The sequence below is a fragment of the Arabidopsis thaliana genome, chromosome 3 (genome assembly GCF_000001735.4).
Source record: "Arabidopsis thaliana chromosome 3, partial sequence".
Lineage (NCBI taxonomy): Eukaryota > Viridiplantae > Streptophyta > Magnoliopsida > Brassicales > Brassicaceae > Arabidopsis > Arabidopsis thaliana.
The window spans coordinates 23,707-50,982 of record NC_003074.8 but is presented as its reverse complement, the minus strand read 5'-3'; the positions used below and the strand labels follow the sequence as shown (position 1 = coordinate 50,982).

The 27,276-nt window shown below is 37.1% G+C and overlaps 7 protein-coding genes and 2 long non-coding RNA genes across 26 annotated transcripts; 6 read left to right on the top strand and 3 right to left on the bottom strand.

Moving 5' to 3' along the window:
• Window positions 1-2,399: 2,399 nt before the first annotated feature.
• AT3G00975 lies at window positions 2,400-2,611 on the top strand. The gene has a single exon (NR_140793.1). It is a non-coding gene; the product is annotated as an other RNA (long non-coding RNA).
• Window positions 2,612-2,686: 75 nt separating this feature from the next.
• Window positions 2,687-4,265, bottom strand: AT3G01142. Its single transcript, NR_140809.1, has one exon. It is a non-coding gene; the product is annotated as an other RNA (long non-coding RNA).
• Window positions 2,687-4,653, top strand: MYB106 (myb domain protein 106; the record flags this gene model as incomplete). Of its 2 annotated transcripts, NM_110979.2 has the most annotated exons (5): window positions 2,687-2,976; window positions 3,086-3,210; window positions 3,295-3,424; window positions 3,513-3,865; window positions 3,943-4,587. In NM_110979.2, 5 exons carry the CDS (start codon window positions 2,840-2,842, stop codon window positions 4,362-4,364), a joined length of 1,167 nt encoding a protein of 388 aa, NP_186763.2. In that variant the 3' UTR covers window positions 4,365-4,587. The 2 variants fall into 2 exon arrangements, with proteins under 2 accessions (NP_186763.2, NP_001326423.1); NM_001337322.1 differs by lacking the exon at window positions 2,687-2,976 and having other exon boundaries at window positions 3,078-3,210; window positions 3,943-4,653.
• A 520-nt stretch (window positions 4,654-5,173) lies between these two features.
• Window positions 5,174-6,938, top strand: AT3G01130 (ATP synthase E chain). Of its 8 annotated transcripts, NM_001161112.2 has the most exons (5): window positions 5,393-5,508; window positions 5,606-5,671; window positions 6,034-6,080; window positions 6,222-6,556; window positions 6,797-6,938. In NM_001161112.2, the coding sequence occupies exons 1-3, from the start codon at window positions 5,461-5,463 to the stop codon at window positions 6,070-6,072; spliced, it is 153 nt and encodes a 50-aa protein (NP_001154584.1). In that variant the 5' UTR covers window positions 5,393-5,460; the 3' UTR covers window positions 6,073-6,080; window positions 6,222-6,556; window positions 6,797-6,938. The 8 variants fall into 8 exon arrangements, with proteins under 8 accessions (NP_001326396.1, NP_001326398.1, NP_001326395.1 ...); NM_110978.4 differs by lacking the exon at window positions 6,034-6,080 and having other exon boundaries at window positions 5,259-5,508; NM_001337319.1 differs by having other exon boundaries at window positions 5,259-5,508; window positions 5,774-6,556.
• A 1,885-nt stretch (window positions 6,939-8,823) lies between these two features.
• On the top strand, window positions 8,824-12,224 carry MTO1 (Pyridoxal phosphate (PLP)-dependent transferases superfamily protein). The gene is made up of 11 exons (NM_110977.3): window positions 8,824-9,664; window positions 9,744-9,847; window positions 9,966-10,039; window positions 10,147-10,315; window positions 10,416-10,475; window positions 10,556-10,759; window positions 10,854-10,940; window positions 11,019-11,126; window positions 11,214-11,309; window positions 11,401-11,519; window positions 11,626-12,224. Exons 1-11 carry the CDS (start codon window positions 9,118-9,120, stop codon window positions 11,747-11,749), a joined length of 1,692 nt encoding a protein of 563 aa, NP_186761.1. The 5' UTR covers window positions 8,824-9,117; the 3' UTR covers window positions 11,750-12,224.
• A 98-nt stretch (window positions 12,225-12,322) lies between these two features.
• On the top strand, window positions 12,323-16,325 carry HYP1 (hypothetical protein 1). Of its 4 annotated transcripts, none has more exons than NM_110975.5 (11): window positions 12,323-12,567; window positions 12,766-13,090; window positions 13,167-13,316; window positions 13,405-13,468; window positions 13,554-13,763; window positions 13,845-14,033; window positions 14,109-14,407; window positions 14,493-14,769; window positions 14,856-15,131; window positions 15,428-15,661; window positions 15,842-16,325. In NM_110975.5, exons 2-11 carry the CDS (start codon window positions 12,807-12,809, stop codon window positions 15,968-15,970), a joined length of 2,112 nt encoding a protein of 703 aa, NP_186759.2. In that variant the 5' UTR covers window positions 12,323-12,567; window positions 12,766-12,806; the 3' UTR covers window positions 15,971-16,325. The 4 variants fall into 4 exon arrangements, with proteins under 4 accessions (NP_186759.2, NP_001030613.1, NP_001327195.1 ...); NM_001337315.1 differs by having other exon boundaries at window positions 12,348-12,666; window positions 15,842-16,264; NM_001035536.3 differs by having other exon boundaries at window positions 14,856-15,661.
• KIN10 (SNF1 kinase homolog 10) lies at window positions 16,313-19,838 on the top strand. Of its 3 annotated transcripts, none has more exons than NM_110974.5 (11): window positions 16,313-16,580; window positions 17,003-17,195; window positions 17,320-17,504; window positions 17,607-17,789; window positions 17,882-18,013; window positions 18,130-18,315; window positions 18,407-18,496; window positions 18,606-18,689; window positions 18,763-18,900; window positions 18,986-19,222; window positions 19,433-19,820. In NM_110974.5, the coding sequence occupies exons 2-11, from the start codon at window positions 17,006-17,008 to the stop codon at window positions 19,544-19,546; spliced, it is 1,539 nt and encodes a 512-aa protein (NP_566130.1). In that variant the 5' UTR covers window positions 16,313-16,580; window positions 17,003-17,005; the 3' UTR covers window positions 19,547-19,820. The 3 variants fall into 3 exon arrangements, with proteins under 3 accessions (NP_566130.1, NP_850488.1, NP_001118546.1); NM_180157.1 differs by having other exon boundaries at window positions 16,496-16,905; window positions 19,433-19,802; NM_001125074.2 differs by having other exon boundaries at window positions 16,532-16,683; window positions 19,433-19,838.
• A 30-nt stretch (window positions 19,839-19,868) lies between these two features.
• Window positions 19,869-23,057, bottom strand: AT3G01085 (Protein kinase superfamily protein). 3 transcript variants are annotated; one of them, NM_001337312.1, is made up of 9 exons: window positions 22,564-23,047; window positions 22,174-22,458; window positions 21,763-22,080; window positions 21,453-21,683; window positions 21,258-21,358; window positions 21,071-21,182; window positions 20,628-20,984; window positions 20,276-20,552; window positions 19,869-20,171 (listed from the first exon to the last, which is right to left on the bottom strand). In NM_001337312.1, exons 1-8 carry the CDS (start codon window positions 22,921-22,923, stop codon window positions 20,427-20,429), a joined length of 1,890 nt encoding a protein of 629 aa, NP_001325616.1. In that variant the 5' UTR covers window positions 22,924-23,047; the 3' UTR covers window positions 19,869-20,171; window positions 20,276-20,426. The 3 variants fall into 3 exon arrangements, with proteins under 3 accessions (NP_001325616.1, NP_001325617.1, NP_683519.2); NM_001337313.1 differs by having other exon boundaries at window positions 20,432-20,552; NM_148677.4 differs by lacking the exon at window positions 19,869-20,171 and having other exon boundaries at window positions 20,265-20,552; window positions 22,564-23,057.
• A 213-nt stretch (window positions 23,058-23,270) lies between these two features.
• WRKY58 (WRKY DNA-binding protein 58) lies at window positions 23,271-25,628 on the bottom strand (the record flags this gene model as incomplete). 3 transcript variants are annotated; one of them, NM_110973.3, is made up of 5 exons in its annotated part: window positions 23,342-23,828; window positions 23,942-24,088; window positions 24,182-24,741; window positions 25,093-25,126; window positions 25,241-25,476. In NM_110973.3, 5 exons carry the CDS (start codon window positions 25,474-25,476, stop codon window positions 23,534-23,536), a joined length of 1,272 nt encoding a protein of 423 aa, NP_186757.2. In that variant the 3' UTR covers window positions 23,342-23,533. The 3 variants fall into 3 exon arrangements, with proteins under 3 accessions (NP_001325618.1, NP_186757.2, NP_001325619.1); NM_001337310.1 differs by having other exon boundaries at window positions 23,271-23,828; window positions 25,093-25,628; NM_001337311.1 differs by having other exon boundaries at window positions 23,942-24,741; window positions 25,093-25,544.
• Window positions 25,629-27,276: the final 1,648 nt, after the last annotated feature.

The window sequence follows — 27,276 nt, the reverse complement described above, 5'->3', positions numbered from 1 at the left end:
ATTGTTATTTCCGATATTTAAATAAAGTTTAAATTTTGACATTCATGTATTTGTTATAAAAATAATTAAGTCAAATTGTTTTATTTGCCAAGATTTTCTATTGTTGACCCCTTCAGAGAAATACTATCATTAAACCCCAAAAAAGCAAAACACTTTTCATGTGATCACAGAGAATCGGGACTTCAAAGGTCACAAGTTAGAGGTCCTACATGAACTAACTATCAGTTAAATCTCATATCCTTACTTCCAATCTTAATATTACTTGTTGTCTTTGTCGAGAGGGTCTCAATAGTGTGTACTGTTTGTGAAGGGACTACTAAATTACTAATCCATTAATACAATTTTAATTCTATCATTAACTAGGCTTTAACACTGTACTAAGTTTGTTGCAGTTTCTTTCTATCACTTGCGTGGCTTGTTTCTTGCCTTAAGTTGGCTAATAGTAATTGCTTATGCTTGGTCTACTGTGATTAAGATGAAAGTTGTCTTGTTTGCTTCCTTCCTCTTTGTTGACTTTTAGTTGGATGATTTGGTCATGTCTTGTTGATGAAGATAGTGAATGAAAAAGGTTGGACCATAACTTACTGAGAGATGTTTTGATTGAGAACAAGCAAGTTTGACTTGCTTTTTGCGATGTTAAATCATCTTCTGGCTTAGGTCAATGGACAAGAAATGTCTAGATCCAGTGACAGATTACAGTCTCTGCGTTTGTATGTCTTGAGTTCAGTAATTACTAAGCGAACTTAAAAGTGTTTTACATTGTTTTTCTACGAAACAGTTTCGAGGAAAAAGACTTGAAGCATTCATGCATGTACTTGTTGTTTACTGTTTTTTCCATGCGTGTGACTGACTTGTTGTTCTATTCGGTAGAACGAGCACACACAGAAGCAAAAGACTTGGAGCATTGATGTGAGAATTTAAGAAACTATAATTTCTGGTCCAAAAACTGATGATGAAGAAAAGCAAATGGTTATCAGTTGACTTTAAAAGCTTTGGCCCCTCTTCTTAGCTCACTCAATCTCAGCTACGTTACGTGGATGGATGTGATTTTGACAAGTGGCAACATCATCATCTATGAAGTTTATTGAGCACTGTTTGGACCATAAAAGATGAAATCAGCCAAGACAATTAAAGAGGTGTCCCCATTGTCCTTTACATCTTTTGCAGCCAGTATGATTTAGTTTTTCCAAAATTCAATTTTGTTTTTATTGGTACAATTCGTTGGGCCTTATGATTTTGTCTTATGGTTTATCTTTGTGTTGATGAAGATACTTTCTTCTCTTCCTAGAAGCTTGGAGCCCACCTCAATAAATCCTTTCTTTGCTACCATGGCACACACTAGGATACTCTTTTCTTTGTTTGGTCTGGTAAAATCTCTTTAATGTCACCGTCACCGCCATTACTCGTCTACCTTTCTTGGCAGCCAAAGTTACCTTTGTCGACAACATTTGATCACCTGTAAACTATCCAAACCATGTATGCCACTAAAATTTTGCATAATGGTCAGTAAGTAACAAATTATACAATTCTGATTATGGTCAAATTTTACCTTTTGTGGTATGCTACTAGTTAAAGGGTAACCAAATAGTGGTTTTTACCTCATCAAGTCGCTATTTTGATGGTTAAGTTTCTGTATACTTTTCATCATTCATTGTCTATGTTAGTTTATCTTTGTGAAAAAATAGATTTTGTGATGAATTGACACCAAGAACAGTGGAGCAGCCAGTGGGACTTTCATTAAATGGTAAAGGAACCAGACAAGGAAAGGTTTTTCACCTCCTTTCTTCTTGCTCCCACCACATTAGTGTTTCCTCTCTTCATTTATAAGGGTTCCAAATTTTTACAATGGTTGAAACTCAGTGTTTACCGCGGTCATAGTTTTCTGATACTTTAGAGACAGTGACTATTAGTGTAAAAATGTGTTACCATAAAACTATTGTTGCTTCCACAGGGAGAATTATACCATTTGCAGAGCAATGACTAATTGAATAAACAACAAGTCTAAGCTAATGACATCATTGACAACCAATTAATTACTTGCAACTACTTTGCATTTTCCCTTTTTTTTCCTTCTATAATCAGGGTTTATGAATCATTAAGACTTTTTGCTCTAAGTTACTCCAAATATCATTAATCCTCTGTGTCTGATTTGCTTTTCCCATTATAGTGCCAGCTTCCACTTCTTCACCGCCATCTAACAGCATTTACTATTGTGGAGTTTCTACAAAAAGCTAACTAAAATGTGAAACGAAGAAATCAATAAACACGTTTCCATAAAGTAGTGTAACTTATTAGGGTAACTAGTTGTAGGCAAGACCGTAAGTAAGACAAAACAATAAGAACTTTGTAGCTTTCAAGAAACCATCACTCAATAGGATACCTGTAATAAGAAACCTTGAGCATCTTTTAGACCCTAGTGTAAGATAATTGAGTTTTAGTGAGAAGTGTTTAAAACTTGTAACTAGCTTAAATGGGTTTAGTGCATTTGGGGACTGTCGACAGCGAACCTTGACGCGAGAAAAATGCGGGAAAGTAACAAGAATGGTTTAAATGTCAAAACTGTTAAAGGACCACAAAGTTTGTTTAAGGCTAATGAGAAAAACATTCTTCTCAATGACATTATCCTAAGTTGCAGGGTTATCAAAGTGAGAGCTATTGATAGATGTTGACCTTAAAATTTACTCCAGGTTCTGAAATTCACTGTTTTACTTTTGTGTTGAGAGGTACAATTTCAAGGTAAAGATGGCTACAGTAATTGGGTGCTCTGTTGAGTCTTTAAAAGGAAATCAAGGTGTTGGAGCCACAAAGGTAATAATATCTCTCGACCCCATCCAATTGAATGCCAATCCATGTCAGAGACCGGGAAAAGGGGCGCTTACAGAACCTAAACAGAGACATCTTCTGTTGTGTTTCTCCATCTATATATCAGAGTGACGCCAAGAGAGCAGCTTTTGTGATCATACTGATCATGATCATGTAATGACAACTATCTCATACACTAGGTTATTAAACCGTGGATCAGATTGAAGCTAGCTTTTTCTTCAGTAGATTAGACTAATAACTTGTGTGGGAAAACAATGGGCAGATCGCCATGTTGTGATAAGGCCGGGTTGAAGAAAGGGCCTTGGACTCCAGAAGAGGATCAGAAACTTTTGGCTTATATTGAAGAACATGGCCATGGAAGCTGGCGTTCTTTGCCTGAGAAAGCCGGTAACTTGCTCGCTCTTTTCTCTTCAACAAAACCACACATTTTCTTCTAGCTCTATTCAAAGCTTTGCTTCAAACTCCTTATAGGTCTCCAAAGGTGTGGAAAGAGTTGCAGACTCAGATGGACTAACTACCTAAGACCTGACATCAAGAGAGGCAAATTCACTGTACAAGAAGAACAAACCATCATTCAACTCCACGCTCTCCTCGGAAACAGGTGACTCAATCACAATCTCTGCTTTCAAACCAAATAACCAAGTGATTGCTTTGAAAGCAAATTGATCGTCGTCCTTTAAATGTCATAGGTGGTCAGCGATTGCAACTCATTTACCAAAGAGGACAGACAACGAGATCAAGAACTACTGGAACACACACTTGAAGAAACGTCTGATCAAAATGGGGATAGATCCAGTGACTCACAAGCACAAAAACGAGACTCTTTCGTCTTCCACAGGACAATCAAAGAACGCAGCCACGCTTAGTCATATGGCTCAATGGGAGAGTGCAAGACTCGAAGCTGAAGCAAGGCTAGCTAGAGAATCAAAGCTTCTCCATTTACAGCATTACCAAAACAATAACAACCTTAACAAATCAGCAGCTCCTCAACAACATTGCTTCACTCAAAAAACATCAACAAACTGGACTAAACCAAACCAAGGTAAGGGACACATCGTCTTAAAAAAAACTCTCAACTTTGATTGGTTTTGGTAACGTATCAATGGAAAATTGTGACAGGAAACGGAGACCAACAGCTTGAATCTCCGACATCGACGGTGACATTCTCTGAGAATCTTCTGATGCCTTTAGGAATCCCTACGGATAGCAGCAGAAATAGAAACAATAACAACAATGAGTCCTCGGCGATGATTGAATTGGCCGTATCTTCGTCAACCTCCTCCGATGTGAGTCTGGTCAAAGAACATGAACACGACTGGATTAGGCAGATCAACTGTGGTAGTGGAGGAATAGGAGAAGGATTCACGAGTCTATTGATCGGTGATTCGGTCGGCCGGGGTTTACCCACCGGGAAAAACGAAGCGACGGCGGGCGTGGGGAATGAGAGTGAGTATAACTACTATGAGGATAACAAGAATTACTGGAATAGCATTCTCAACTTGGTTGATTCTTCACCGTCCGATTCCGCGACGATGTTCTGATCTAAGGGTCTTCAACCAAACATTTTTAATTCTCAGATTGTTTTTTAAATGTCGATAGCTTTCCAATACTTTTTACTTATCTTTATTTTCTTTATAAACTATTATATATATATATATATATATATATATGGGATGAAAATGAGCTTAATTTTAGTATTCGTTTTTGCAGAATTGCATGTAGCAAACCTGCAAATCCAATTTACAATTTATATATTATGCTTTTATGTTGTTGGTATACAGTTTGTTAGAAAAATATTTTAAGTGATAACGTCGTTGTCATTTGGCCAAATACATAAACCATAATAAGGGATCCTCCTTCAAATCCTAATACGTTTTTGTTTTGGGAATGAGCTTTCTTGAAAAGCCTATCGGCACAAAGATCCTTTTTAGTATCATTGCTTTGTTCGAATTTAAATTACTAATTTTGGGAATAATTAGGCGCTTTAACTATTGAGTTATAGAAGTTGAGCTTTCCTTAATCTTATATTGATAAGATGTTTCAAAATATAGGATTGGAACCACTCCATAATTCTTTAAAGTTGCTGAGTGCAAGCAATTGAAGGAAATAGATATTCATATTACTTATCCACCGGTTGTGGAGTATTTTTGTCTAATTTTCAAATTTTTCTATATGAGAGATGTCTGAACGAAGAGGCTGTAATTATAACAACAACACGTTGACATGTCGAGTAAAAGAAAGAAAATTCAATGCTTGGTTGTTTCATGTCCTTTTCTTTATCATAAATTTATTTATATACAGTATGATCCATAGTAATAAAACACAGATATTACTAATAGATTCGAGTCCACTAAACTTAAGACATTTTTAACAAAAGGTTACATTACATCCATCGAATTTGATAGTAAATCCTTAATCGTTTACTTAATGTGCATGCAAATTTGGGCGTAATAGTAAGAAGGATATGGGCCTGACGTTTGGTACTATTGAATAAAGGCCCATATAAAGCCCAATAATTTGCTTTTCTGAGAAGACGGAGACAAAGGAGTCGCTCTGGTCTTTCATTATCGCGAATCTGAGATTTCGGAAGATTCGATCGATTTGGGGGTTTTAGGGTTTAATCTCAACTGCTAATCAATGGCGCCACCTCCAGGACTTTACTCCGGTACCAGCACTCTTGCTCTGGTAAACCCCGGATCAATTTCTCGATCTGTAGCCTTGACTTGTCGAATTTTGGATTTTGAAGAGTTCATCGAGTCTTTTCTTTTTGGTATCGATTTAGGTTGCTCGTGCTTCGGCTTTCGGGTTGGGTCTCATCTACGGCAACATCAAGCTCAAGGCTTTAAAGGTACATCTCTCTATCTTCCTTGTCTTGTTTTTATCAGATGAGAAATTATTTTCATTGGGTTTCATTTTGACATCCTAAATCTGACACTTGCCATTATAGCAGCAAATTCGAATGTTTATGGCTTTTGAATTATGATATTCTCGATCGAATCATGTGTGCCGTGACTATTAGTATGCTACTTTGCTCCTTTTGGTTTGGTCATCTATACACAAGTAACATGATTCTTTGACCCCAATGTTTCTGCCTGAGTTCTGATCTCCTATTCCACTGAATGATCATAGTTTTGACTTGATGTTTAGTAGAAGAGTTTGTCAATGATTTGCAACTTGATCACTGAAATGTAATTTCTTGCCTTTGTAAAGCATAAGTTTGCGATGTTGTGTCTGGTTTCCAAACCCTAAGAAAATCGGTATGAAAGTAGAGCCTATGTTGCTTCCTTTAGAGCATCCCAATCCTTATTCATTCAGATTGTGGAATCTAATTTTCTACTATGATGTGATTTGCTAATAAGTTATGATGATACCAACAAATGCTTCTTCTTCATATGCAGATAAAGAAGAATTCGCAGATTAAGGCCGAAGCAAAGGCTCATCACTAAACCAACTCTTCTTCTCCTTCTCAATAAGATTATGAAGCCAAGTGATTGTTATCTCTAAATGTAGTTCTTTTCCTCCTTAAGCTATATCTCCCTCGGTGACATTTTTTCCATCTTTCTGTTTTTTTAATCAAAATCTTCTGTCTGACAAAGCAATCGTATACCCGTTTTGGTTTAAACCTGAGTTCTTCTTTGGTACTTTCCTGCTATTCAATAAACACCATATTTTTATCATCTTAACCAGATAAATAATTTATAAAAAAAAAAAAAAAAAAAAAAGAATTTTTTTTGTTTTCAATTAAAATAAATAAATATCCGCCGTGGCGCAGAGTTAAAAGTAAGCAGTTGGCTATTCAGGACGACCAATGTGGTCACTGCTTGGTGGCAAGAACAAGTTGTGTTCGAGCTATACAAGGTCGTGGCTTCGAACATTGGTCACACTCACACATTCGCTGTCTCTCTTTCTCACGTAATAGAGGCATTCTTAAATGCCTTTTTCTGTTCTCTTTCATTCTCTACAATTTATTAAGTTATTTGAACTTATTGTAGAAACCTAAATGTTTGCACCCAAAATTAAAGGTTACAAGATGAGTATCTTCTTTGAGATTTTGAGAAGAGTTTCTCTATATGGCGTTCTATGTCTAGTTTGAATAATCAAATCATCATTTATATTCCCATCTTGAAACTTTAAAATCACTATCCATAGAATATTCAAAACCATACCATGAACACTACAATAATACAATACTATATAATATATTCATCATTATACTTTTAATGGGAGTCATGGGACACGCAGTAATCGGTTAATTTCATTGTGTTGGTGCTTTCTTCATTGGACGGATGAGAACTTAAAGAATAAATTAGTATGATTTTCAACATTTAAATATAAATACCACTTGAAGTGTTTTTGTGGTCCATTGGCTACCATCAACTTGAGGTATATTAAGTCCCTATATATAATAACTAACTAACATAAGTTTTGGATTTAAATTACTAAAAGGGTAAAGAAAATATAATCTTTACTATTAATAGAAAATAAATAAATATTTTTATACAATGAGGATATTATATAAGTCTAAATCCTGAGTTAAAACCTCAAATCCTATGTTTTTTTGTTGTCATTGCTTGGACATAACATATTGTTTCGACCAAAAACAAAAAAGAACATAAAATGTTCTTAAGATTCAAGTTCTTTTTCATATCAATTAAGAAATAACTTACGGCATCTTTAATTTATGTTTGTTTTGATCAATCACATAATTATAGTGAATAGTATATTTTTAGTGCTATTACCTATCCTTACAAATCCATAATCGAATTTCAAAGCAACGCGACCTACCCTCAGGTCTCAAAACGCACGTTCACCAATACAAAGTGGCATTTTCGTAAATAACATTAAGAAAAAAACAAATTAAAACAGTTTTGTAATAAGATCAATAATTATATATTATTAGATGACTCGGATAAGCCATTCGGCTTTGGTCTTTTTGTTATTGCCAACAATTAAGCTCAGGCTTACGAAAGTGATTGTCTGATTGACGTTTTCTTTTTCATTTCCTTTTTTGGTCCCTGAATACACCTTTTGAGTTTGAGGTATATCTGTCCTCTTTCGAATCTTTTTCTTAGTGATTCCTGATTATTAAGACCATCTCCATCAATGGTTTCTCATTAAAAAACTGTTCAATATAAAAATAAAATATAATCAAAAAGTATGAGAGAGAGTAGAATTAGTCTTTCAAGTGAGAAACTCTGAGAAACCCATAAAAACACTTGTATATCATCTATTTGTCAAATATTATTTTATTGTTAAAATTTAATTATATAACTAATATTTATTAAAATACTTATATCTTTTATTTTTTAGAAACTAAGAAAGTATCTCACTGATGGAGATGCCCTTAATACAATTCGGTTTGTATTTATTTCTATTTTTCCCGTAATTTTATGACCCTGTAAAAAAGTTACCGTGTTTTTTTTTCACTTTTCTTACATGACATAATTAATTACAAAGTATCCATCACCACACAAATCAATACAAAGCTTTTTGAAGTGTGATGGTGTGTTTATTTAAAGACTTTGAAGTTTGGACCCAGACCATTATCACACAAGTGGACCTTATTTTATATTTCGGGTCCAGTTGTTAGAAATTTCTTTTTACACTGAATTCATTAATTAAAAAAACAATTATTTAATTAGTACATTTTGATCGTTCGTTTTCATGCTACATTTGAGTTTTAAATAGAGAAGGTCTCAAACTCACAACTATTTTTTTGACTTTAAATGTATAAATTAGCTGCAACTTTAACAAATTGTGAGTAGTTGTAGTTGCCTAGATTCTATTTGAAGACTACAGACCTTAAAAAAAAAAAAAAAAAGAGGTCATAGTCAAAAACAAAAAAACACCACATTTGGTAAATTTATGATGTGTTCTCTTTTTAAAAATAAAATAAATTTCATGTAAAAAATCTGTACGTTCAAAATATCTCAGGTGATTAATCTGTAAGTACAAATTTTAATTTTCAACATGAAATTGAATGTTTAACAATAATGAGTAGTTGGAACTTGGATTGAAAACTCAACAACAACTCATTGTTTGGATAAGTAAGTAGAAATCTGGCAATAAACGTATTCTATTTTTGTAACGTAGAAAATTAGAAAAATAATAGTAAGAGGAAAAGGCATGGTTTAGTCTGGTCAAGTTAATGTAAACCAGAGTGGTTAAAAACAAAACGACAAAGCAATTTGGCTTCTTAAAAACCCGCCCATGGAGAAAGCCCTCACGCACCTCTAAACCACAAACAAAAAGAGAGAGAAGAGAACGAGAGAATCATTGAGAAACGAAACAACAATGGCCGTCTCATCATTCCAGTGCCCTACCATCTTCTCCTCCTCCTCAATCTCCGGCTTTCAATGCCGTTCTGATCCAGATCTCGTCGGTTCTCCCGTCGGTGGATCATCTCGCCGTCGTGTCCATGCCTCCGCCGGGATTTCTTCCTCATTCACCGGGGACGCTGGATTATCCTCCAGGATCTTAAGATTTCCTCCTAATTTCGTCCGTCAGCTGAGCATTAAAGCCCGTAGAAACTGTAGCAACATCGGTGTTGCACAGATCGTGGCGGCTAAGTGGTCCAACAACCCATCCTCCGCGTTACCTTCGGCGGCGGCGGCTGCTGCTACCTCGTCTGCATCTGCGGTTTCTTCCGCCGCATCTGCAGCCGCAGCCTCGTCCGCCGCCGCCGCCCCTGTGGCTGCCGCGCCTCCCGTCGTGCTGAAAAGCGTCGATGAGGAGGTTGTGGTGGCCGAGGAGGGGATCAGGGAGAAGATAGGTAGTGTACAGCTGACGGATTCCAAACATTCTTTCTTGAGCTCCGATGGGAGCCTCACTGTTCATGCCGGTACCTCCTAGATCCACCAGATTCAGTCATTTCATATCTGATTTTGTTGTTGGAGATTGATAAATTAGGTTTTACACAGGTGAAAGATTAGGCCGTGGTATAGTGACGGATGCTATCACTACTCCTGTAGTCAACACATCTGCCTACTTCTTCAAGAAAACTGCTGAGCTTATTGACTTCAAGGTCCGTTGATTGATTCAGTCTCTTTCTTTTATGGATTAGAATAACACCTATTAGGTTGAAAGAATCTCTTACTAGTTTTATTGACTTTGTTTATCTTCAAAAAATTGAATTATTGTAGGAGAAAAGGAGTGTGAGTTTCGAGTATGGTCGTTATGGTAACCCTACGACTGTGGTACTTGAAGATAAGATAAGGTTATTATTATTTTATCTTTAATAATGTGTTTTATAATTGCACTTGCCTTTCCTGAAGATTATGTTGTTGATGCTTTTGGATTTGTTTGATTAATATATTGCTGTAGTGCACTTGAAGGGGCTGAATCAACTTTGGTTATGGCATCTGGGATGTGTGCAAGCACTGTTATGCTTTTGGCATTGGTTCCTGCTGGTGGACACATTGTCACTACTACTGATTGCTACAGGAAGACTAGGATCTTCATGGAGAATTTTCTTCCCAAGTTGGGGATCACTGTAAGAAGATTTCCATTGCATCTAAATTTTTTAATTACTGTCTTCCTTTTTCCAATTCCAGTTTTTCAACTTGATTGTTTAACATCATGTTTATGTCCAGGTCACTGTGATTGATCCTGCTGATATCGCAGGGCTTGAAGCTGCAGTGAATGAGTTCAAGGTCAGTTCTGTAACATTATTGTCCTTTTTACAGTTGGAAAGAGAGTATGTGTCTCAAATTTATTCCGACTTGTCTGGCAGGTATCTCTGTTCTTCACTGAGTCCCCGACAAACCCATTCCTTAGATGTGTCGACATTGAGCTAGTTTCAAAAATATGCCACAAGAGGGGAACTCTGGTTTGCATTGATGGCACCTTTGCAACACCTCTGAATCAGAAAGCCCTTGCTCTTGGTGCTGATCTTGTCGTGCACTCTGCTACAAAGTACATTGGAGGACACAATGATGTGAGTAAAACATGTTCCATATATTGTAAAACATCTCAAAAGAGCACTCACTGGTTGTTTAGTTATTAACAAAGATTGTTTCTCGGTGGTTTAGGTTCTTGCTGGATGCATCTGTGGTTCACTGAAGTTGGTTTCAGAAATTCGCAATCTGCATCATGTGTTGGGAGGAACACTTAACCCAGTAAATTACTTGACTGTCTCATTTATCCCTCTTATTATGCTGTTAATTCATGAATTCTCATAAAAGGTTTGTTAACAGAACGCTGCGTACCTAATCATCCGAGGCATGAAGACATTGCATCTTCGTGTACAGCAACAGAATTCGACCGCTTTTAGAATGGCCGAAATTTTAGAGGCACATCCTAAGGTATGCAATATCTCTTTTTTGAGTAAATATCCTGACACTATCCAGGTGAGTCATGTGAGTAAATATCGATGCAATTTTGATTTGCAGGTGAGTCATGTGTACTATCCAGGCCTTCCAAGTCATCCCGAACATGAACTCGCCAAGCGACAAATGACTGGTTTTGGAGGTGTGGTCAGTTTCGAGGTAATATGATCTATCACCAACCTAATCTCTATCTACTCCAGATTAGCATTTAAGTATGATCCTGAACACCTTGATTATCTTTCTTGGGTAGATTGATGGAGACATTGAAACGACAATCAAGTTTGTGGATTCTCTAAAGATTCCTTACATTGCACCATCCTTCGGTGGCTGCGAAAGCATTGTTGACCAACCTGCTATCATGTCCTACTGGTATGTCTTTGGCAAAATCGAACAAAGTTATCTTTGATTCCATATGCTTCCGTCTTTGACAAAATCGAACAAATTTCCGATTTCTAATGGGTGGTTTTGATTTCAGGGATCTGCCGCAAGAGGAGAGACTAAAGTATGGAATCAAAGATAACTTGGTTCGTTTCAGCTTTGGAGTTGAAGACTTTGAAGATGTCAAAGCTGACATTCTTCAAGCTCTCGAAGCCATCTGAAAATGACACATCACACAAAAACGCTGTCGTTTCTTTGTCCTTTATTTATCTCTCTTTGCTGTTTTCAGTCACCGTAATAATGATGTCTTTGAACTATTGTTCCGCGACATTTACGTTCCGAAATAATCGTGTACTATTATGATGTTTGTTGTGCTATATAATAAATTCTGTTTAGTTCGTTTTGCGTCTTAAAGAGGTTAAATTAGATAACTGGTCCCATGTGAACGACCATTGTGGCCATTGCTTTGTGGTAAGAACTCCTTGTGCTTGGAACCTCAAGGTCACGGCTTCGAACAATGGTCATGACCCTCTAGCTTCTGCTTCTTCTTCTCTTTGTTTCAACAACATATAAGGCATTCATAAATGCCTCGTCTTTTTTTGTTTTCTTTCCTTTCAATACGTAGTTCGATTTCGATTTCGATTTGTAGATCTCAGCAAAATCCATGTCTTGAGAGAATGATTAATGGGCCTTTTTAATAAGTCCACTGATAAAGACGAGAGCCCAAAACGTAATTGTATTATTATCTTCTTTATTTGCTTTTAAATTTTAAATTGACATTAAGACAAGACTAACTTTTGCTTGTCAAATCCATGTGTTGTCCAGCGGGTAATCAACCCAAAGTTCCGGATCCGGACCCAACAGTAAGCAACATTTTACGATTCGTTGTTTTTGAATCCCAATGAAAAAAAAGATGGTTATTTTTAAGGAATGGAAAAATCGAGAAAAATGGTATCGTGTCGCATCGAGGACTTATTACGTATGGCGAGAGAGCTCAAACCAAAAGATCACCGCCTCGACTGATTCATCTTTTCTCCTGGTATGTATTTTGGAAAATTCGTCTCTTGCTTTTTATTTGATCCAGATCAGAAAACGTTGTGCAGATTGATTCTGGGTTTATCAGTTCCTTACCACCATAGTACTCTCCATGTTCTTCTCAATTGTAAATTCCTTTCCTTTTTGTGTGTCAATTTACACATATCTGATATCTTCTTCGTGTTGCTCCCAAATTTTGCAGATTCTTGGCAGGCTTCTCTTGGTCTAAGTGAATTTGGAGTTATGCTTCTGTCAGCACTTTTAACTTCAGTGGGAATCAATCTTGGCCTCTGTTTTCTCTTCTTCACTTTGTATTCAATATTGAGAAAGCAGCCTAGTAATGTCACTGTATACGGTCCACGTCTTGTTAAAAAAGATGGCAAGTCTCAGCAGTCAAATGAGTTCAACCTCGAGAGGCTTTTGCCTACTGCTGGTTGGGTCAAAAGAGCATTGGAACCTACCAATGATGAAATCCTCTCCAATCTTGGCTTAGATGCTTTGGTCTTCATTCGTGTCTTTGTCTTCAGGTTGATTGATTCATTGAGCATCTGCTTCAAGTTTGACTTTTTTTTTGTGAAACTTCAATGCTTTTTTGTTTGGCAGCATAAGAGTGTTTAGCTTTGCATCTGTGGTTGGGATCTTCATACTTCTTCCAGTGAATTATATGGGAACAGAGTTTGAAGAGTTTTTCGACCTCCCAAAGAAGTCTATGGATAACTTCAGTATCTCTAATGTTAACGATGGATCAAATAAGTAAAGAACTCGAAGCTATGCTTAAACAGTATCCCGATTTCTACTTGTCCGTAACCGATCTCTTATGCTTGTATGTGTTTTGCTTCAGGCTGTGGATCCACTTTTGCGCAATATACATCTTCACGGCGGTTGTTTGTTCTCTACTTTACTATGTAAGACGCCTTTTGTTTTGTCCATCCATTCTACTTTATATCGCCTATATGGGAACATAAAATAATGTTTGGACTATCTTTGCAGGAGCACAAGTACATTTTAACAAAGCGGATTGCTCATCTTTATTCATCCAAGCCTCAGCCACAAGAATTTACAGTTCTGGTCAGTGGCGTCCCTCTTGTATCCGGGAACAGTATTAGTGAGACAGTAGAAAACTTTTTCAGGGAATATCATTCTTCCTCGTATCTTTCTCATATAGTTGTTCATCGGACAGACAAGTTGAAAGTTCTCATGGTAAGCTTCTACCTACTAAGGATTCTATAAGGCCTTACCTTTTGATATTTCTGGATTTCATATATCTGTTAATATTTGCAGAATGATGCTGAGAAGCTGTACAAGAAGCTTACACGAGTAAAATCCGGAAGCATATCTCGCCAAAAGTCTAGGTGGGGTGGGTTTCTAGGGATGTTTGGGAATAATGTTGATGTGGTTGACCATTACCAAAAGAAGCTTGATAAGTTAGAAGATGACATGAGATTGAAACAGTCTTTATTAGCAGGAGAGGTGAGAATTTGTCTTTTTGTGACTACTTGCATTCTTCAACATATTCATTCCTTTTTTTTTGGCAAACCCTTTTAGGAAGTTCCAGCTGCTTTTGTTTCCTTTAGGACAAGACATGGTGCTGCAATAGCAACAAACATTCAGCAAGGAATAGATCCAACACAATGGCTAACTGAGGCAGCCCCGGAGCCCGAAGATGTTCATTGGCCATTTTTCACTGCATCGTTTGTGAGAAGATGGATCTCCAATGTAGTGGTGCTTGTGGCTTTCGTAGCTCTTTTGATCCTATACATTGTCCCCGTTGTATTGGTTCAAGGTCTTGCTAATCTTCACCAGTTGGAGACTTGGTTCCCTTTTCTAAAAGGAATATTAAATATGTAAGTAAAGCCCTATTTAGATAAAGATGGTTCTTCGTTTCAATTGAACAATTACAAAATCTTCTTTTTTTTCTTATGATTGCAGGAAAATCGTGAGTCAAGTGATTACGGGATATCTTCCGAGTCTCATTTTCCAGCTTTTCCTTCTTATAGTACCACCCATTATGCTTCTACTTTCCTCAATGCAAGGATTCATTTCTCATAGCCAGATTGAGAAATCTGCATGTATCAAGCTTCTAATCTTTACTGTATGGAACAGTTTCTTTGCAAATGTACTGTCCGGATCTGCCCTTTATCGTGTTAATGTGTTCCTTGAACCTAAGACTATTCCTCGTGTGCTTGCTGCAGCTGTGCCAGCACAGGTAAAGAACACAAAATTCAGTATTGAGGTTTCCGGAATTCCCTTTTCGTACCACGAGTCATGTTTATTGTTTAATCTTTGGTGTAGGCATCGTTCTTTGTATCTTATGTTGTGACCTCTGGATGGACTGGTTTATCATCAGAGATCCTCCGTTTGGTTCCTCTTCTTTGGAGTTTCATAACGAAACTTTTCGGCAAGGAAGATGACAAAGAATTTGAGGTTCCTTCAACTCCTTTCTGCCAAGAAATCCCAAGGATTCTATTTTTTGGACTCCTCGGTATAACTTACTTCTTCCTTTCGCCATTGATACTGCCTTTCTTGTTGGTCTACTATTGTCTTGGATATATCATCTACCGCAACCAGGTAACGGAACCAATCTCACTCCTAAGTATAATTCTCTGTTGATCTCTGATAAAATCATATAGGAATCAGCTACACATATTTTCGTTATATGGAATCTCACTTTTATCTTCTCTTTATATGTGATCCCTTTTCTAAATTCTCGAATAGCATCTTTAAACCGAAAGTATTTTTTGGAGCTTCAGTCATGACATAAACGTTACATCAAGAATCCATTTTCTCGTCACATAATTCTTTTTCTTCTTAATGAATCCATTGCAACTTGTTGATAGAAATAACATCACCTTTTTGTGCTGCAGCTCCTAAACGTATATGCGGCCAAGTATGAAACTGGTGGAAAGTTTTGGCCAATAGTTCACAGCTATACTATCTTCTCTTTGGTACTAATGCACATTATTGCAGTCGGATTATTCGGGCTTAAAGAGCTTCCAGTGGCATCTTCTTTAACAATTCCCCTTCCGGTTCTCACGGTCCTTTTCAGCATTTACTGCCAAAGACGGTTTTTACCAAATTTCAAATCTTATCCTACCCAGGTAAAGGCTTTAGAGAAATAGTTACTCATATTTTTGATCCAATGGAAGAAAAATATGGCTAGATAATCTTTTATTCCTAACCTAAACAAAACAAACAGAACATGATGCATAGTCCTTTATTACATTACAGCATCTACTCTAAACCTTTATATGGTGATGATGGATGTTTTACTTTTGCAGTGTCTGGTAAACAAAGATAAAGCAGACGAGAGAGAGCAAAACATGTCTGAATTCTATTCGGAACTCGTTGTTGCTTACCGAGATCCTGCACTTTCGGCATCACAGGACTCGAGAGATATCTCACCTTGAGATCACCTTTTTACTTGAGCTATTGAAGTTTGCTTATGTTGAAGCTGTTGGTTTACTATACCTGGTGCAATCCATGAAAGAACACACTAAACCGGTTGTCTTGTACATTGGGTCTTAACCGAGAATCAAGCGGTTTTTGTCTTGTACATTTGCTTACACTTGGCTTGTGTAAAAAAGAAAAAAAGTTTATGTCAATGTATCTCTCTAAACCGGTTTAAGACGGTACAAACTTTTTGAAAGATGCCAAAACAAAACGGTGGTTAATAATTTTACCACAGAGAATATTTAGCAAAAAGATGATGACTAGATGCCACGTCCGCATGGGGGTATATATTGTAATTAGTCGTAACTCTGGGGGTAATTTAGTTAAAGATTGATCCGTTTATGGAACCAAAAATCAAATAATTTCGTCTTTGATACTTGCTTGCGCCTTATAGGCTACAGGAGCGAGAGCAATGAAAGCGAGAGGAAGAATCTATCAATAATTTCTGGGTTTAAGCTGATCTCTGGATCTTCCTCAATTTTACTTTTTCAGCTCAGAAAATTTTGGGACTTTTTTTTGCTGCATTTTTTGGTTCCGAATTTTCTCCTCCGCCTTTTTTAATTTTTGGTAAGTTTCGATATCTCTCAATTTTCTTATTTCGGAAATAAAAAAAATTCTCGCCCTTTTGCAAATCAATGGATTGATCTTGAAATCGTCATTTCTGAATCGGGTACGAGAGATCCAGTAATCCTCTGCGATTGAATTATTATTAGGGTTCATATTCCGAATTGGGGATAGTCTGAAAATTGCTATTTTAAGCTCTCTTCTTAGTGTTGGTTGGTTTATTCTGGATAATAAAAGGGATCCTAATTCTCGCTAAATTCTCATGTTCAAACGAGTAGATGAGTTTAATTTAGTTTCTTCAACGATCGATCACAGAATCTTCAAAAGTGTAAAAATTACTTGCTTTTTGTTCCTATTACTCTTTTGCAGTTTGTTTTGTGTGTTGTGTACTAGTAGATCTAATATCTCTCTCTCTTTTTTTGTAGAGAATGGATGGATCAGGCACAGGCAGTAGAAGTGGGGTAGAATCGATTCTACCAAATTACAAGCTTGGGAGAACTCTTGGTATTGGTTCCTTTGGTAGGGTGAAGATAGCTGAGCATGCATTGACAGGACATAAGGTTGCTATCAAGATCCTCAATCGTCGCAAAATCAAGAACATGGAGATGGAGGAGAAAGGTACAAGTTTTGTTTTGTGTATCCATTCCACCTTAGTTGTGACTTCACGGTACTCTTGGAATATATAAATATATAGCTTCTTTTTCGTCTTCCTTCCTTTGAACTTATTTGGTCTTTGATGCAGTGAGGAGAGAGATCAAAATCTTGAGACTATTTATGCATCCTCACATCATCCGTCTCTATGAGGTTATAGAGACTCCCACAGATATTTATCTTGTCATGGAGTATGTGAACTCTGGTGAGCTATTTGACTATATTGTTGAGAAGGGTAGATTGCAGGAGGATGAGGCGAGGAACTTTTTTCAGCAGGTATGTTTTTATTTTATTTTATCAACATGTAACTTTCCAAGCAACCATTCGATTTTATATTATATTTGAGAGTTAAGAATTAGCTACTTGGCTTTGATGTAGATAATATCAGGAGTGGAATACTGCCATCGAAACATGGTGGTTCACAGAGACCTCAAGCCTGAAAACTTGCTTTTGGACTCTAAATGCAATGTAAAGATTGCTGATTTTGGCCTGAGCAACATAATGCGAGATGGTCATTTTTTGAAGACAAGTTGTGGAAGTCCAAATTATGCCGCTCCAGAGGTAAGTGCTTCAGCCCTCAGGTATCTGAGGAATACTATAATTAGGCTTGTTTCAAATGATAGGTTATAGTCGAGATCTATAAATTGTTTCAGGTAATTTCGGGCAAGTTATATGCTGGCCCTGAAGTAGATGTCTGGAGCTGTGGTGTGATACTCTACGCTCTTCTCTGTGGGACGCTTCCATTTGATGATGAAAACATTCCCAACCTTTTTAAGAAGATAAAGGTACATTCTATTACTCCTCCTCTTTCGTCTATTTGAACTAATGCTTGAATTTTTTATTTTATTTTTCGTATCACCCTTCGACTGTAACCTTTTTTTTTTCTCTTTTCGTCCTATAGGGAGGGATATACACATTACCTAGCCATTTATCTCCTGGTGCTAGAGATTTGATCCCCCGGATGCTTGTAGTTGACCCCATGAAACGAGTAACCATCCCTGAGATCCGGCAACACCCTTGGTTCCAAGCTCATCTTCCGAGGTATTTAGCTGTTCCTCCTCCAGATACTGTGCAACAGGCAAAAAAGGTAAGCCTAACGTATCTACTCTTATTTTCATTAGAGAAATCTCTATTCCCATTTTTCGATAAAGGCGTAAAAGCGCTGTCTTCATTTGTAGATTGACGAGGAGATTCTCCAAGAAGTTATCAATATGGGATTTGACAGAAACCACCTCATCGAATCGCTCCGCAACCGAACCCAGAATGATGTATGTGTTTCCCACCCACTTGTTCTTTTGCTGTTTCTTTCATTTCAAAGATTAAAAAAAATTCCATCAAAAGATCTTAAATACTGTATTCTTACCGACTGTCTTCCAGGGCACTGTGACGTACTATCTGATACTGGACAATCGTTTCCGTGCCTCTAGTGGTTATCTCGGGGCTGAGTTTCAAGAGACCATGGTTAGTCTTTTTTGTCCTTTTCGACTTTAGCAAAAGATCTTTGACGTAATGCTTCATTGTTTGATTTAATCAGGAAGGTACTCCCCGTATGCATCCAGCAGAAAGCGTTGCTTCACCTGTTAGCCATCGGCTTCCAGGACTGATGGAATATCAAGGAGTTGGCTTGAGATCTCAATACCCTGTTGAGAGAAAATGGGCTCTTGGACTTCAGGTTTTGATATTTTCTGTATTTATGGTATAAAGACTTCAGCTTTTGATATATATGTGATTAATATTGTAACAATTTGATCGCACAGTCTCGGGCTCATCCCCGTGAAATAATGACGGAAGTCCTGAAAGCCCTGCAAGATTTGAATGTATGTTGGAAGAAGATAGGGCACTACAACATGAAGTGCAGATGGGTTCCTAACAGCAGCGCAGATGGTATGCTCAGTAACTCGATGCACGATAACAACTACTTTGGAGACGAGTCCAGCATAATAGAGAACGAAGCAGCTGTTAAGTCGCCCAATGTTGTCAAGTTTGAAATTCAGGTAAATCCTCTTCTCCACTTCATGATACATATCGGTTTCCCGTACGACATTGTTTCTGATGTGTGATTTCGAGTGAAAGAAAGCTTTGTGTATTAGTGTCCATGGCCATTTTTGTAACTGAATTAGAACTAGAGTGAATCTTCATGAATCTAACTATCAATCAATATTTTCTGGGCTTGATGACGTTTGTTATTGTTGATGGTGAAACAGTTGTATAAAACTCGGGACGACAAGTATCTACTGGATTTGCAGAGAGTACAAGGTCCTCAGTTCTTGTTCTTGGATCTGTGTGCTGCTTTTCTTGCTCAGCTCCGAGTCCTCTGAATACTAAACCGGACCTCTTCAAGAATAATCCCCACTTATTCCTTTTTTTTTTTTTTTCTTATTCGTCTAAGAAATTATTTAGAAAACGTAACCCTTTTTTTCTTCTTCTCTTTCTTTCTATTTCTATATGCGTGCTCTACTCAAATACCTCTTTTAACTTAAATGTAAGACTGAGCAAGAGTAAAAAAAAGACACTTTGTACATAACTTGTAGTGCATCATGCCACCAAGATTGATTTTTGTTTTTGTTTACTCCATATTTCTTATGATTAAAATCAATAAGTTAAGGGAAAGACATTTTGACAAAAATTGAAGGAAAGATGTTTAAATTAGTTTCATTGAAAACAAATTAGCAAATTCAGAAGTAGTTGTTTTTGTTTCGTGTATTATTTGATGGGTCAATATTACACTATATTTTTTGTGTAAACAAATTAGCAAATTCAAAAATAGTTGTTTTTTGTTTTTGTCATCCTACTAATATTAAGACATTGAAAAACGAACATTTAGGATGAGCTTGATGTGTTTATTTCGAACTAAGATCCAAAAACTATACAAACTCAAAAACAAGCCCAAAAAGAATTTCAAAAGTTTCCAACGTGTGGTTTTACCTACCAGTTAATCTTCTCCTGCAAAAAAAAAAAAAACACATCAAGTGTGAGATAAACTCTCACAAAAATACAAGGAAATTTGTAATAATAATAAAAAAAGACACAATTATCTTTTGGTAAACCTGAAATTGAATAATTTCACACTGACTTGGGCTTTTTTTTTTAAATGAAAAATTAAACAAATATGGACTACAAATCATGATGGTAGGTAAAAAATGTATATATATCTTTGGCTAAAAATTCTGGTAATTTAATTCGCTTTTTCCCCAAATTTTAACCTCTCTCTATTCGTGGTGGTCTTCGAACACCAACTCTAACATCACTTTCAGTCCTCCGTAATATTTCATTCATCCCATTTGTTTGAAAAATCTTCGGATTCGCCCCAAGATTCGTCAAATCCTGCATGATTTTATCAAAAATTAAAATTGAATTCCAACTGCCGGTTTAGATGGTACCGGGTTCAATTTGACTTACCATATCTTCTTCTGTTTTCTTGTGATTCACGCCAGAGAACAACAACACATCAGAGGGGTCCAGAGAAACGTGCGGCCTAAGAAACGGTTTGTCTTCGTTTATCGTTAACCCGAAAGTGTTCTTAGCAAAAGCCATGCTCATACCACTCACGTGGCTCGCAGATCCTGGCTGGATATAAGTCAGCGTTGAAGCTACGTCATTTTCTTTCCTCTTCTTTGTCCCTGCCCACGCGAACCCGCTCGCTGGTGCCGTGGTTTGAGACAAACTGTTATACGGAAACTCGCTTCGTGTCGTCGCCTGAGACGTCTCTGACGGCGTCTGGACAACAATTTCTGTTTCGGCTTCCTTCTTTGTTTCCTGCTGAAATAATGAACAAAAATTACAAATATCGAACCGGGAAATAGACTCATCGGTTTATTCCGGTACATGAAACACCATAATACCTGGTGGGTTGGTAATCTGTTGAGATTTGTAGGCTCTTTGACTGTTGCCCTACGAGATTTACCCAATTTCTTTGTTGCCAAGTTATCTCTTTTCTTGATACTAACTCTTCTCCTGCATAACAAAGTTTAATTAATTAAATACAACCAATGATATTTATACAATGCGCATGCTAGCAATCATTGATACCTTCGTTGAAGTTCTTCGCGGTACTTAGCATCCATTTCTTTATTAGGAGGATACTTAGGTAATGTCGATGGATCGCAAGCGTAAGGCTGTGTGTTAAAGTACTGAAGAACAACAACAAACCACAGAGAAAACAAAAGAGTTTCAGCTTATTTGATTAGAGTACATGCTAGGGTTTCGTTTAGGAAGTTTTTTCACCTCTGACATAAGAGCAGAAGAAGCAGTTCCTCGTTTCTCAGGATCAATAGACAATAGATTCTCCAATAGATTAATCGCGGTTTTCGGAAACTCATCAAATCTTTCTCTCAAACAACCTTCATATTGATGTTGTGGTCTAAACATCTTAGTTTGAGGATGAAGCTTGTTCTTTTCCCAGAATTCTTCATCTGGTGATCCAGAGAGTTTATAAATCTTGTGAAGTTGTTCAATCTACAGAGAATTTCACAAAAACAAAACATTCAGAAACATAATCTTTTCTCCGGAATCGGTTTGGTCCCTAATTCCTCACCTCTGTTCTTCCTTTAAGAAGTGGTCTTCCGGTAAGAATCTCGGCGAAGACACAACCAACACTCCAAAGATCGACCGATACGCTATAACTTGTTGAACCCATTAGAAGTTCTGGTGCACGGTACCATAATGTCACGACCCGACTGGTCAACTGATTCTTGTTTCTTGGTGTTACAATGTTGGCTAATCCAAAATCAGCTAGCTTTAAAACTCCTTTGTTATTCACCAGAATGTTTGCGGCTTTTATGTCTCTGTGCATAATCCCTCGTAGATGACAATGTTCTACTCCCCATAGCAGTTGCTTCATGTAACATTTGATCTGGAAACGAAATTAGGGTTGTCAGAGTAAAGAAAGAAACAGAGTCACTTGCAGAAGAGATTAGGGTTTTGTGTGTGCGTGTCTCTCTCTTGCCTGTGCCTCGGTGAATTTGATGTCGGGAGATGAACATAAGCCTTCGAGGTCGTGTTCCATATAATCAAACACAAAGTACATGCTGTTTGAATTCCTTGATGCGATGATCCCTTCGAGTTTCATAATGTTGGGATGATCTAATCTTCTCAAGATCATGATTTCTCTCGCAATGAATCTTATATTTTCTGTTTCAAAATTTTGGATCCGTATTTTCTTTAAAGCCATAACTCGTCCCGTCGATACCTCACAAGCCCGGAACACGTTGCTATACGTCCCTTGCCCGATCTAAGATTTTTAGAGAAAATTATTCGTTGAAATCATTGATAGGGTTGTTTCTTGTCTTGCAAGAAAATGTAATAATCTATGCCTCTATGGATAGGATTATTTTACCTTCTCTCTTTTCTCGAAGTCCTCGGCGCGTAATGGAACCCACCCATGAACGGCCTCGGGAGCGGCAGAGCTGAGCCAGGAGGGCCAACCAGCCGCCACCTGCTCAGCCTCTACATTGCTGTGCGGCAATCCCGATCTTAGGCTAACACCAGTCGTCCTCGATTTTGGAGCATCGTCGTCATTGTTGCGATGTTTTTTCGGAGATGAGTTGACGACACGGCGGTGAGATGGTGGACCGGGAAGAACATGGCGGTTATGGGGATCTTGGGTATGACTTCGGTGGACGTTGGTGTCCAAGCGACGGCGGACAGGGCGTGGAGGACCCGCCGGAGAAGAATGCTTGGAGTTGAAGCAACCCATAATAAATTAATTGTCAGAGGAGAGTTTCCGGGTGGCGGCGTGAGTATCGACCCGGGTCGGGTAAACGGGTCCAACGCAGGGAGGGCAATCCCCGCATTAGACCATAGAGAAACGAAAATAAAGGAGAAAAAAAAACAAAAAATTGAAGGAAAATAGTTTTTGTTGTAAAATAGAGAAGAGAACCGAATCGAGAGAGTGAGATAATCACGGACAATTCGACAATCCTCCTTAAACTTTGGACGACAAAAGAGACAAGAAAGCAAATCTTTAATCTCTCTCTTTTGTAATTTAAAATAGATTTATCTTACACCCTAACAAAAAAATGAAGATATTTTTTTACTAAATTTTTGAAGGGAAAAAACTGTAATGAAAAAAATAATCTATATGTTACATCAAACAATGATTAGGTACAAAATAATAAATTCATAATTTATGAAGAAAAAGAAAAAAACAAAACAAATTTCTTTCGTTTAGTCAAAAGCATGCACTCAATTCACATCACACATGTTGTTATACAAGTCATCAATAAGTAGTAGCCCGGTTCAGAATCAATCACCAAGCGGCTAAACCAATCCTAAATATCAATCTCGAAATCTTTGGTTCTTAAAAGTCAAATTGTGATTTTCTCTTCTTTCAACCTCAAAAGAACCGGAGATTGGCCTGTGTTATTATTGTTACCGAAACTCATATGTTGTTGCATATTGTTCCCCGACATTGATCTCATACGATGGTGGTCAGACGGCCCCACCGCAGCTGCGGTTGCTGCCGCGGTACCGTTTCTAGCGGCAGGGACATCGTGATTGTGTTTACCTTCGTAAGTTGTAATCACAGCCTTAGCATCCGTGGAAGCTCTCTCTACATGTTTACGGACCGTACAATTTGGCGTTGTACATTTATAATAGCTCCTAATAATACCAAAATAAAACGAGTATTTAAACAAAATGAATGTGAAATAATGTATACAATAATCAAATTATTTCTATATAGATTCAATAAGCACAACCCTAAGTATTAGTACCTTGGATGGGGATTTCCTTTGACAACTTTTTGTCCGTACTTACGCCACCTATAGCCATCGTCGAGAAGATCGACTTCACTTTTTGTCTGAACGATAATCTTAGGCTCGGTCACCGTCCGGTGAGTCGTCGACACACCGTCTATTCTTCTATAATCCCGATATATATTAACTAATTAATTGGCAATGCCATGACCATTATACTAATACTATGTATGATAATCAGATGCACTTCTACTATACCTTATCTTTGAAGCCGGAAGATCTTCATCATCTTCATCATCATCATCATCATCATCATGATCCTTACGATAACCACTATCATCACTAGATTCCATCATTTGCCCTGCACCACCAACCTCAGTGGAATCTCTGCCTCCACCGCCACGGCGATTCTGAGGCCTCTCGTGATCATGTTGACCTTTGTAAATGATCTGAGTGATCTGTCCATCCGATGACCGTTCGACTTTCTTCTTCACCGGACAGTTAACATGTGTACATTTGTAATAACTCCTTGGATATTCACACCCTTTGATAGGCTTTTGTCCGTACTTCCTCCAGTTATAACCGTCATCCGCCGGTTTATCAACGTTCACAACGTTATACGACCGGTTATTATTGTTATTCCCCGGATTATTATAATGGTTTCGAGCTCTTTGATCTACTTGTGAAACGTCTAAAGATTGACGACCATGGACGGCGACGGATGTCGATGGTGGCATATGGTGAGGAAACGTGTCTGGTCGTTGTGGTTGCGGTTGTGACTGCTGCCGTGGTTGAATAAAGCCGGTATGAGCTGACGACTGCAGTGTAAATCATACTCTCGATTTAATTGATACCAATACGAAAAAGGAAAATTATATGAAAAATGTCCAAACAAGGTTGTGGTCTATACTATTCTTGTCGTGTTTTTCTCAATTTTTAGACGATTGCGTACTATATAAGTTTTGAGATAAGCCATGATATTTCATTAAGACCTTATTAACTATTAATCATAAGACAAAGTGTTAATCATGAATTTATTTAGAAATTGGGTTAATTAAGGTTTATTAATTATTCATTAAGATTTTAAGACCTTATTAACTTCTAACGACTATGATTATCAATAAAATGAACAATTAAAGTATCTAGAAAATGAGATAGGGTTTAATTACCTGCGGGGGAAAGAACATGGGCGAGGTGAGAAGACTAGAAGGGCTGAAACCAGAAGGGATTGTAAACATCGGACCTCCTCCGGCGAACATCCCCGCCGTTGAACGTCCTCCGCCACCAGGAGACACCGACATAGTTCCGTTAAGAAGCTGAGTAAACGACGTCGTCCGTTGGTTATCCGGCGTCAAGACGTCAGGGAAGTTATCAACAAACAAAGAAGAGACAAAAGAAAGTGGCCCTGGGCTTAGACTAAGCCCATCTCCACCGCCAAAGAAATACGCCGCCGTTTCGATCGCCGGAGGTCTATGAGGAACTGTAATCGTGGGTCTTGTTGGTGCCACTAACGTCGTCGTTCTTATCAAAGATACATCGTCTTCAACCGCCATTTTCTGAAAGATAAATTACTTTAATCTCAATTTTTGTAGATCTCTCTAGATATGGATATTACTGTGTGTATATATACAGAGAGAAACAAAGAGACAAGAGTCTTCTGTTTCAATGTCTAATTTTCTTAGATCGATTTCGTGCAGCCTTGACATTGGTGTTCAAAAGTCTACGGGCTAAACATGGAATTTCTTTAATAATAATATTATTACTAATTTATTGTGGTCCAATCTCTCTGTTCTAATTAATTTTCGCATTTAAGCTATCTTTTTTTTATTAGTCTTATGAAAAATATTCAACTTGCATCTTTTGTTATTAAATTATTTTGTTTAACAGGTTGATGGAATAACCAAATTTATGGTGTTTAACTTGTAAAAGCCATCTTAGTTGCTATTTGTACATTAACATATAGTAAATTTTGTGGACCAACAATATTCGGTTGTTTACTAGACTTTTTCCTTGTTGTAAATTGATGTTAAGTATTTGAGTGAACCATAATCAATACTTTCTTTATATTATCAGGTACGGAAAATTATTTACTTGGTATTTCTTTTTTAAAGTTCGAGTTGATGTCACGAGTCTTACTATCCATGTTAATCTCTCTCACATCTTAAAACAACAATAATCATCAGAAGATACAAATCTAGGTTTTATTTGATATTAGTAGTGAAATAGTGGGTTATTATATTGAAACCATTATATATGTGATAAGAATATCAATAACTTAAATGGATCACATATATAGAAGCTTGTTTTTTTTCTTTTCCGAAGCTTGCCTCACAAGACCGGCACTACGAGGCAATAACTCCAATGGCGACAAAATGCACTTTTTAGTTTAAACGAATGTAAGTGTAAGTATAATGTAATTAAGTTCTTTGAGTCAATGGTTGACCTAGTGGGTATATGTTACGTTCGGACTTTGATTTCCAAAGAATACAAACTATTGTAGTATACTATAAATAAATCGAAAATATATATTAGGCCGTATGGTAGAGCACTAGAGCCTTATGTTTATCGTGTATGGTTCTATGTAGTAAAAATAATGTTGTACGTCGTCTTGTCGATCGTATAAGTGTTGGATATAGAACTGTTTACGGTTCCAAGTATATGTTTGATCTTCTTTTGTTCACTATTTTTACAGGTCGATATTAAATGTGAGATATGGAATAGGCAATAAGCATTCACCTTATTCTTTTATGAGCCAAACACAAAAGGACCAACTTGCATTTGTTATAATATAGTTCAGAACATCATCTTCAATTAACTAAAATAGCCAACAGAATAACTACTATGTGTGGTCTCTCTAGTTATTGCTTCACCAAAGTTTCGAAAATCTACTAATGGTATCTCATTAGCTTATGCGTTGATTCATCTATGATTATTTTATTTGTATACCATATGATGCCCATTTGAGAAGAAGATGAATAAAGTTAACATTAGAATAACTACTATGCCATTTATAACTTTTTTGTTATAAATAAAGGATTTGTATGTGAGATATGTGTAAATATATCTCCATGCAGACTGGGGTTTGAATGGATACAAAAAAAAAAATCCTAAAAGGATTTATTTGATTCCAAAATCATAATTTTGATCATTCGCTAATTATTAACATATATATTGCGGCATGACTTTGGTCAATTTATTGATACTATATGTTACACCGTTCGAATCATTATGAGTATTTTTCCTGTGCCTAAACTGAAATTTTGAAGCCGAAAATTGTCAAAAGACTCAAAATCAAAGTATACTAAGTCTGATTATACAGATCTAATCTCTTTGATATTAAATGACATAATGAA

What these genes read in the sequence shown, in the direction of transcription:
- AT3G01130 (NM_001337317.1), top strand. Translation starts at nt 5,461, where the DNA reads ATGGCGCCACCTCCAGGACTTTACTCCGGTACCAGCACTCTTGCTCTG. An exon ending in GTACCAGCACTCTTGCTCTG is followed by an intron (nt 5,509 to 5,605) that starts GTAAACCCCGGA and finishes GTATCGATTTAG; the next exon opens with GTTGCTCGTGCTTCGGCTTT.
- MTO1 (NM_110977.3), top strand. Translation starts at nt 9,118, where the DNA reads ATGGCCGTCTCATCATTCCAGTGCCCTACCATCTTCTCCTCCTCCTCA. An exon ending in CTGCAGTGAATGAGTTCAAG is followed by an intron (nt 10,476 to 10,555) that starts GTCAGTTCTGTA and finishes CTTGTCTGGCAG; the next exon opens with GTATCTCTGTTCTTCACTGA. An exon ending in TTTTAGAGGCACATCCTAAG is followed by an intron (nt 11,127 to 11,213) that starts GTATGCAATATC and finishes TTTGATTTGCAG; the next exon opens with GTGAGTCATGTGTACTATCC.
- HYP1 (NM_001337315.1), top strand. Translation starts at nt 12,570, where the DNA reads ATGTATTTTGGAAAATTCGTCTCTTGCTTTTTATTTGATCCAGATCAG. An exon ending in ACAAGTTGAAAGTTCTCATG is followed by an intron (nt 13,764 to 13,844) that starts GTAAGCTTCTAC and finishes TAATATTTGCAG; the next exon opens with AATGATGCTGAGAAGCTGTA. An exon ending in CTAAAAGGAATATTAAATAT is followed by an intron (nt 14,408 to 14,492) that starts GTAAGTAAAGCC and finishes TTATGATTGCAG; the next exon opens with GAAAATCGTGAGTCAAGTGA.
- KIN10 (NM_180157.1), top strand. Translation starts at nt 16,840, where the DNA reads ATGTTCAAACGAGTAGATGAGTTTAATTTAGTTTCTTCAACGATCGAT. An exon ending in CATGGAGATGGAGGAGAAAG is followed by an intron (nt 17,196 to 17,319) that starts GTACAAGTTTTG and finishes TCTTTGATGCAG; the next exon opens with TGAGGAGAGAGATCAAAATC. An exon ending in GCAACCGAACCCAGAATGAT is followed by an intron (nt 18,497 to 18,605) that starts GTATGTGTTTCC and finishes ACTGTCTTCCAG; the next exon opens with GGCACTGTGACGTACTATCT.
- AT3G01085 (NM_001337313.1), bottom strand. Translation starts at nt 22,923, where the DNA reads ATGGGTTGCTTCAACTCCAAGCATTCTTCTCCGGCGGGTCCTCCACGC. An exon ending in ACTTCGAGAAAAGAGAGAAG is followed by an intron (nt 22,459 to 22,563) that starts GTAAAATAATCC and finishes TAAAAATCTTAG; the next exon opens with ATCGGGCAAGGGACGTATAG. An exon ending in CTTCTGCTCTTATGTCAGAG is followed by an intron (nt 21,359 to 21,452) that starts GTGAAAAAACTT and finishes GTTGTTCTTCAG; the next exon opens with TACTTTAACACACAGCCTTA.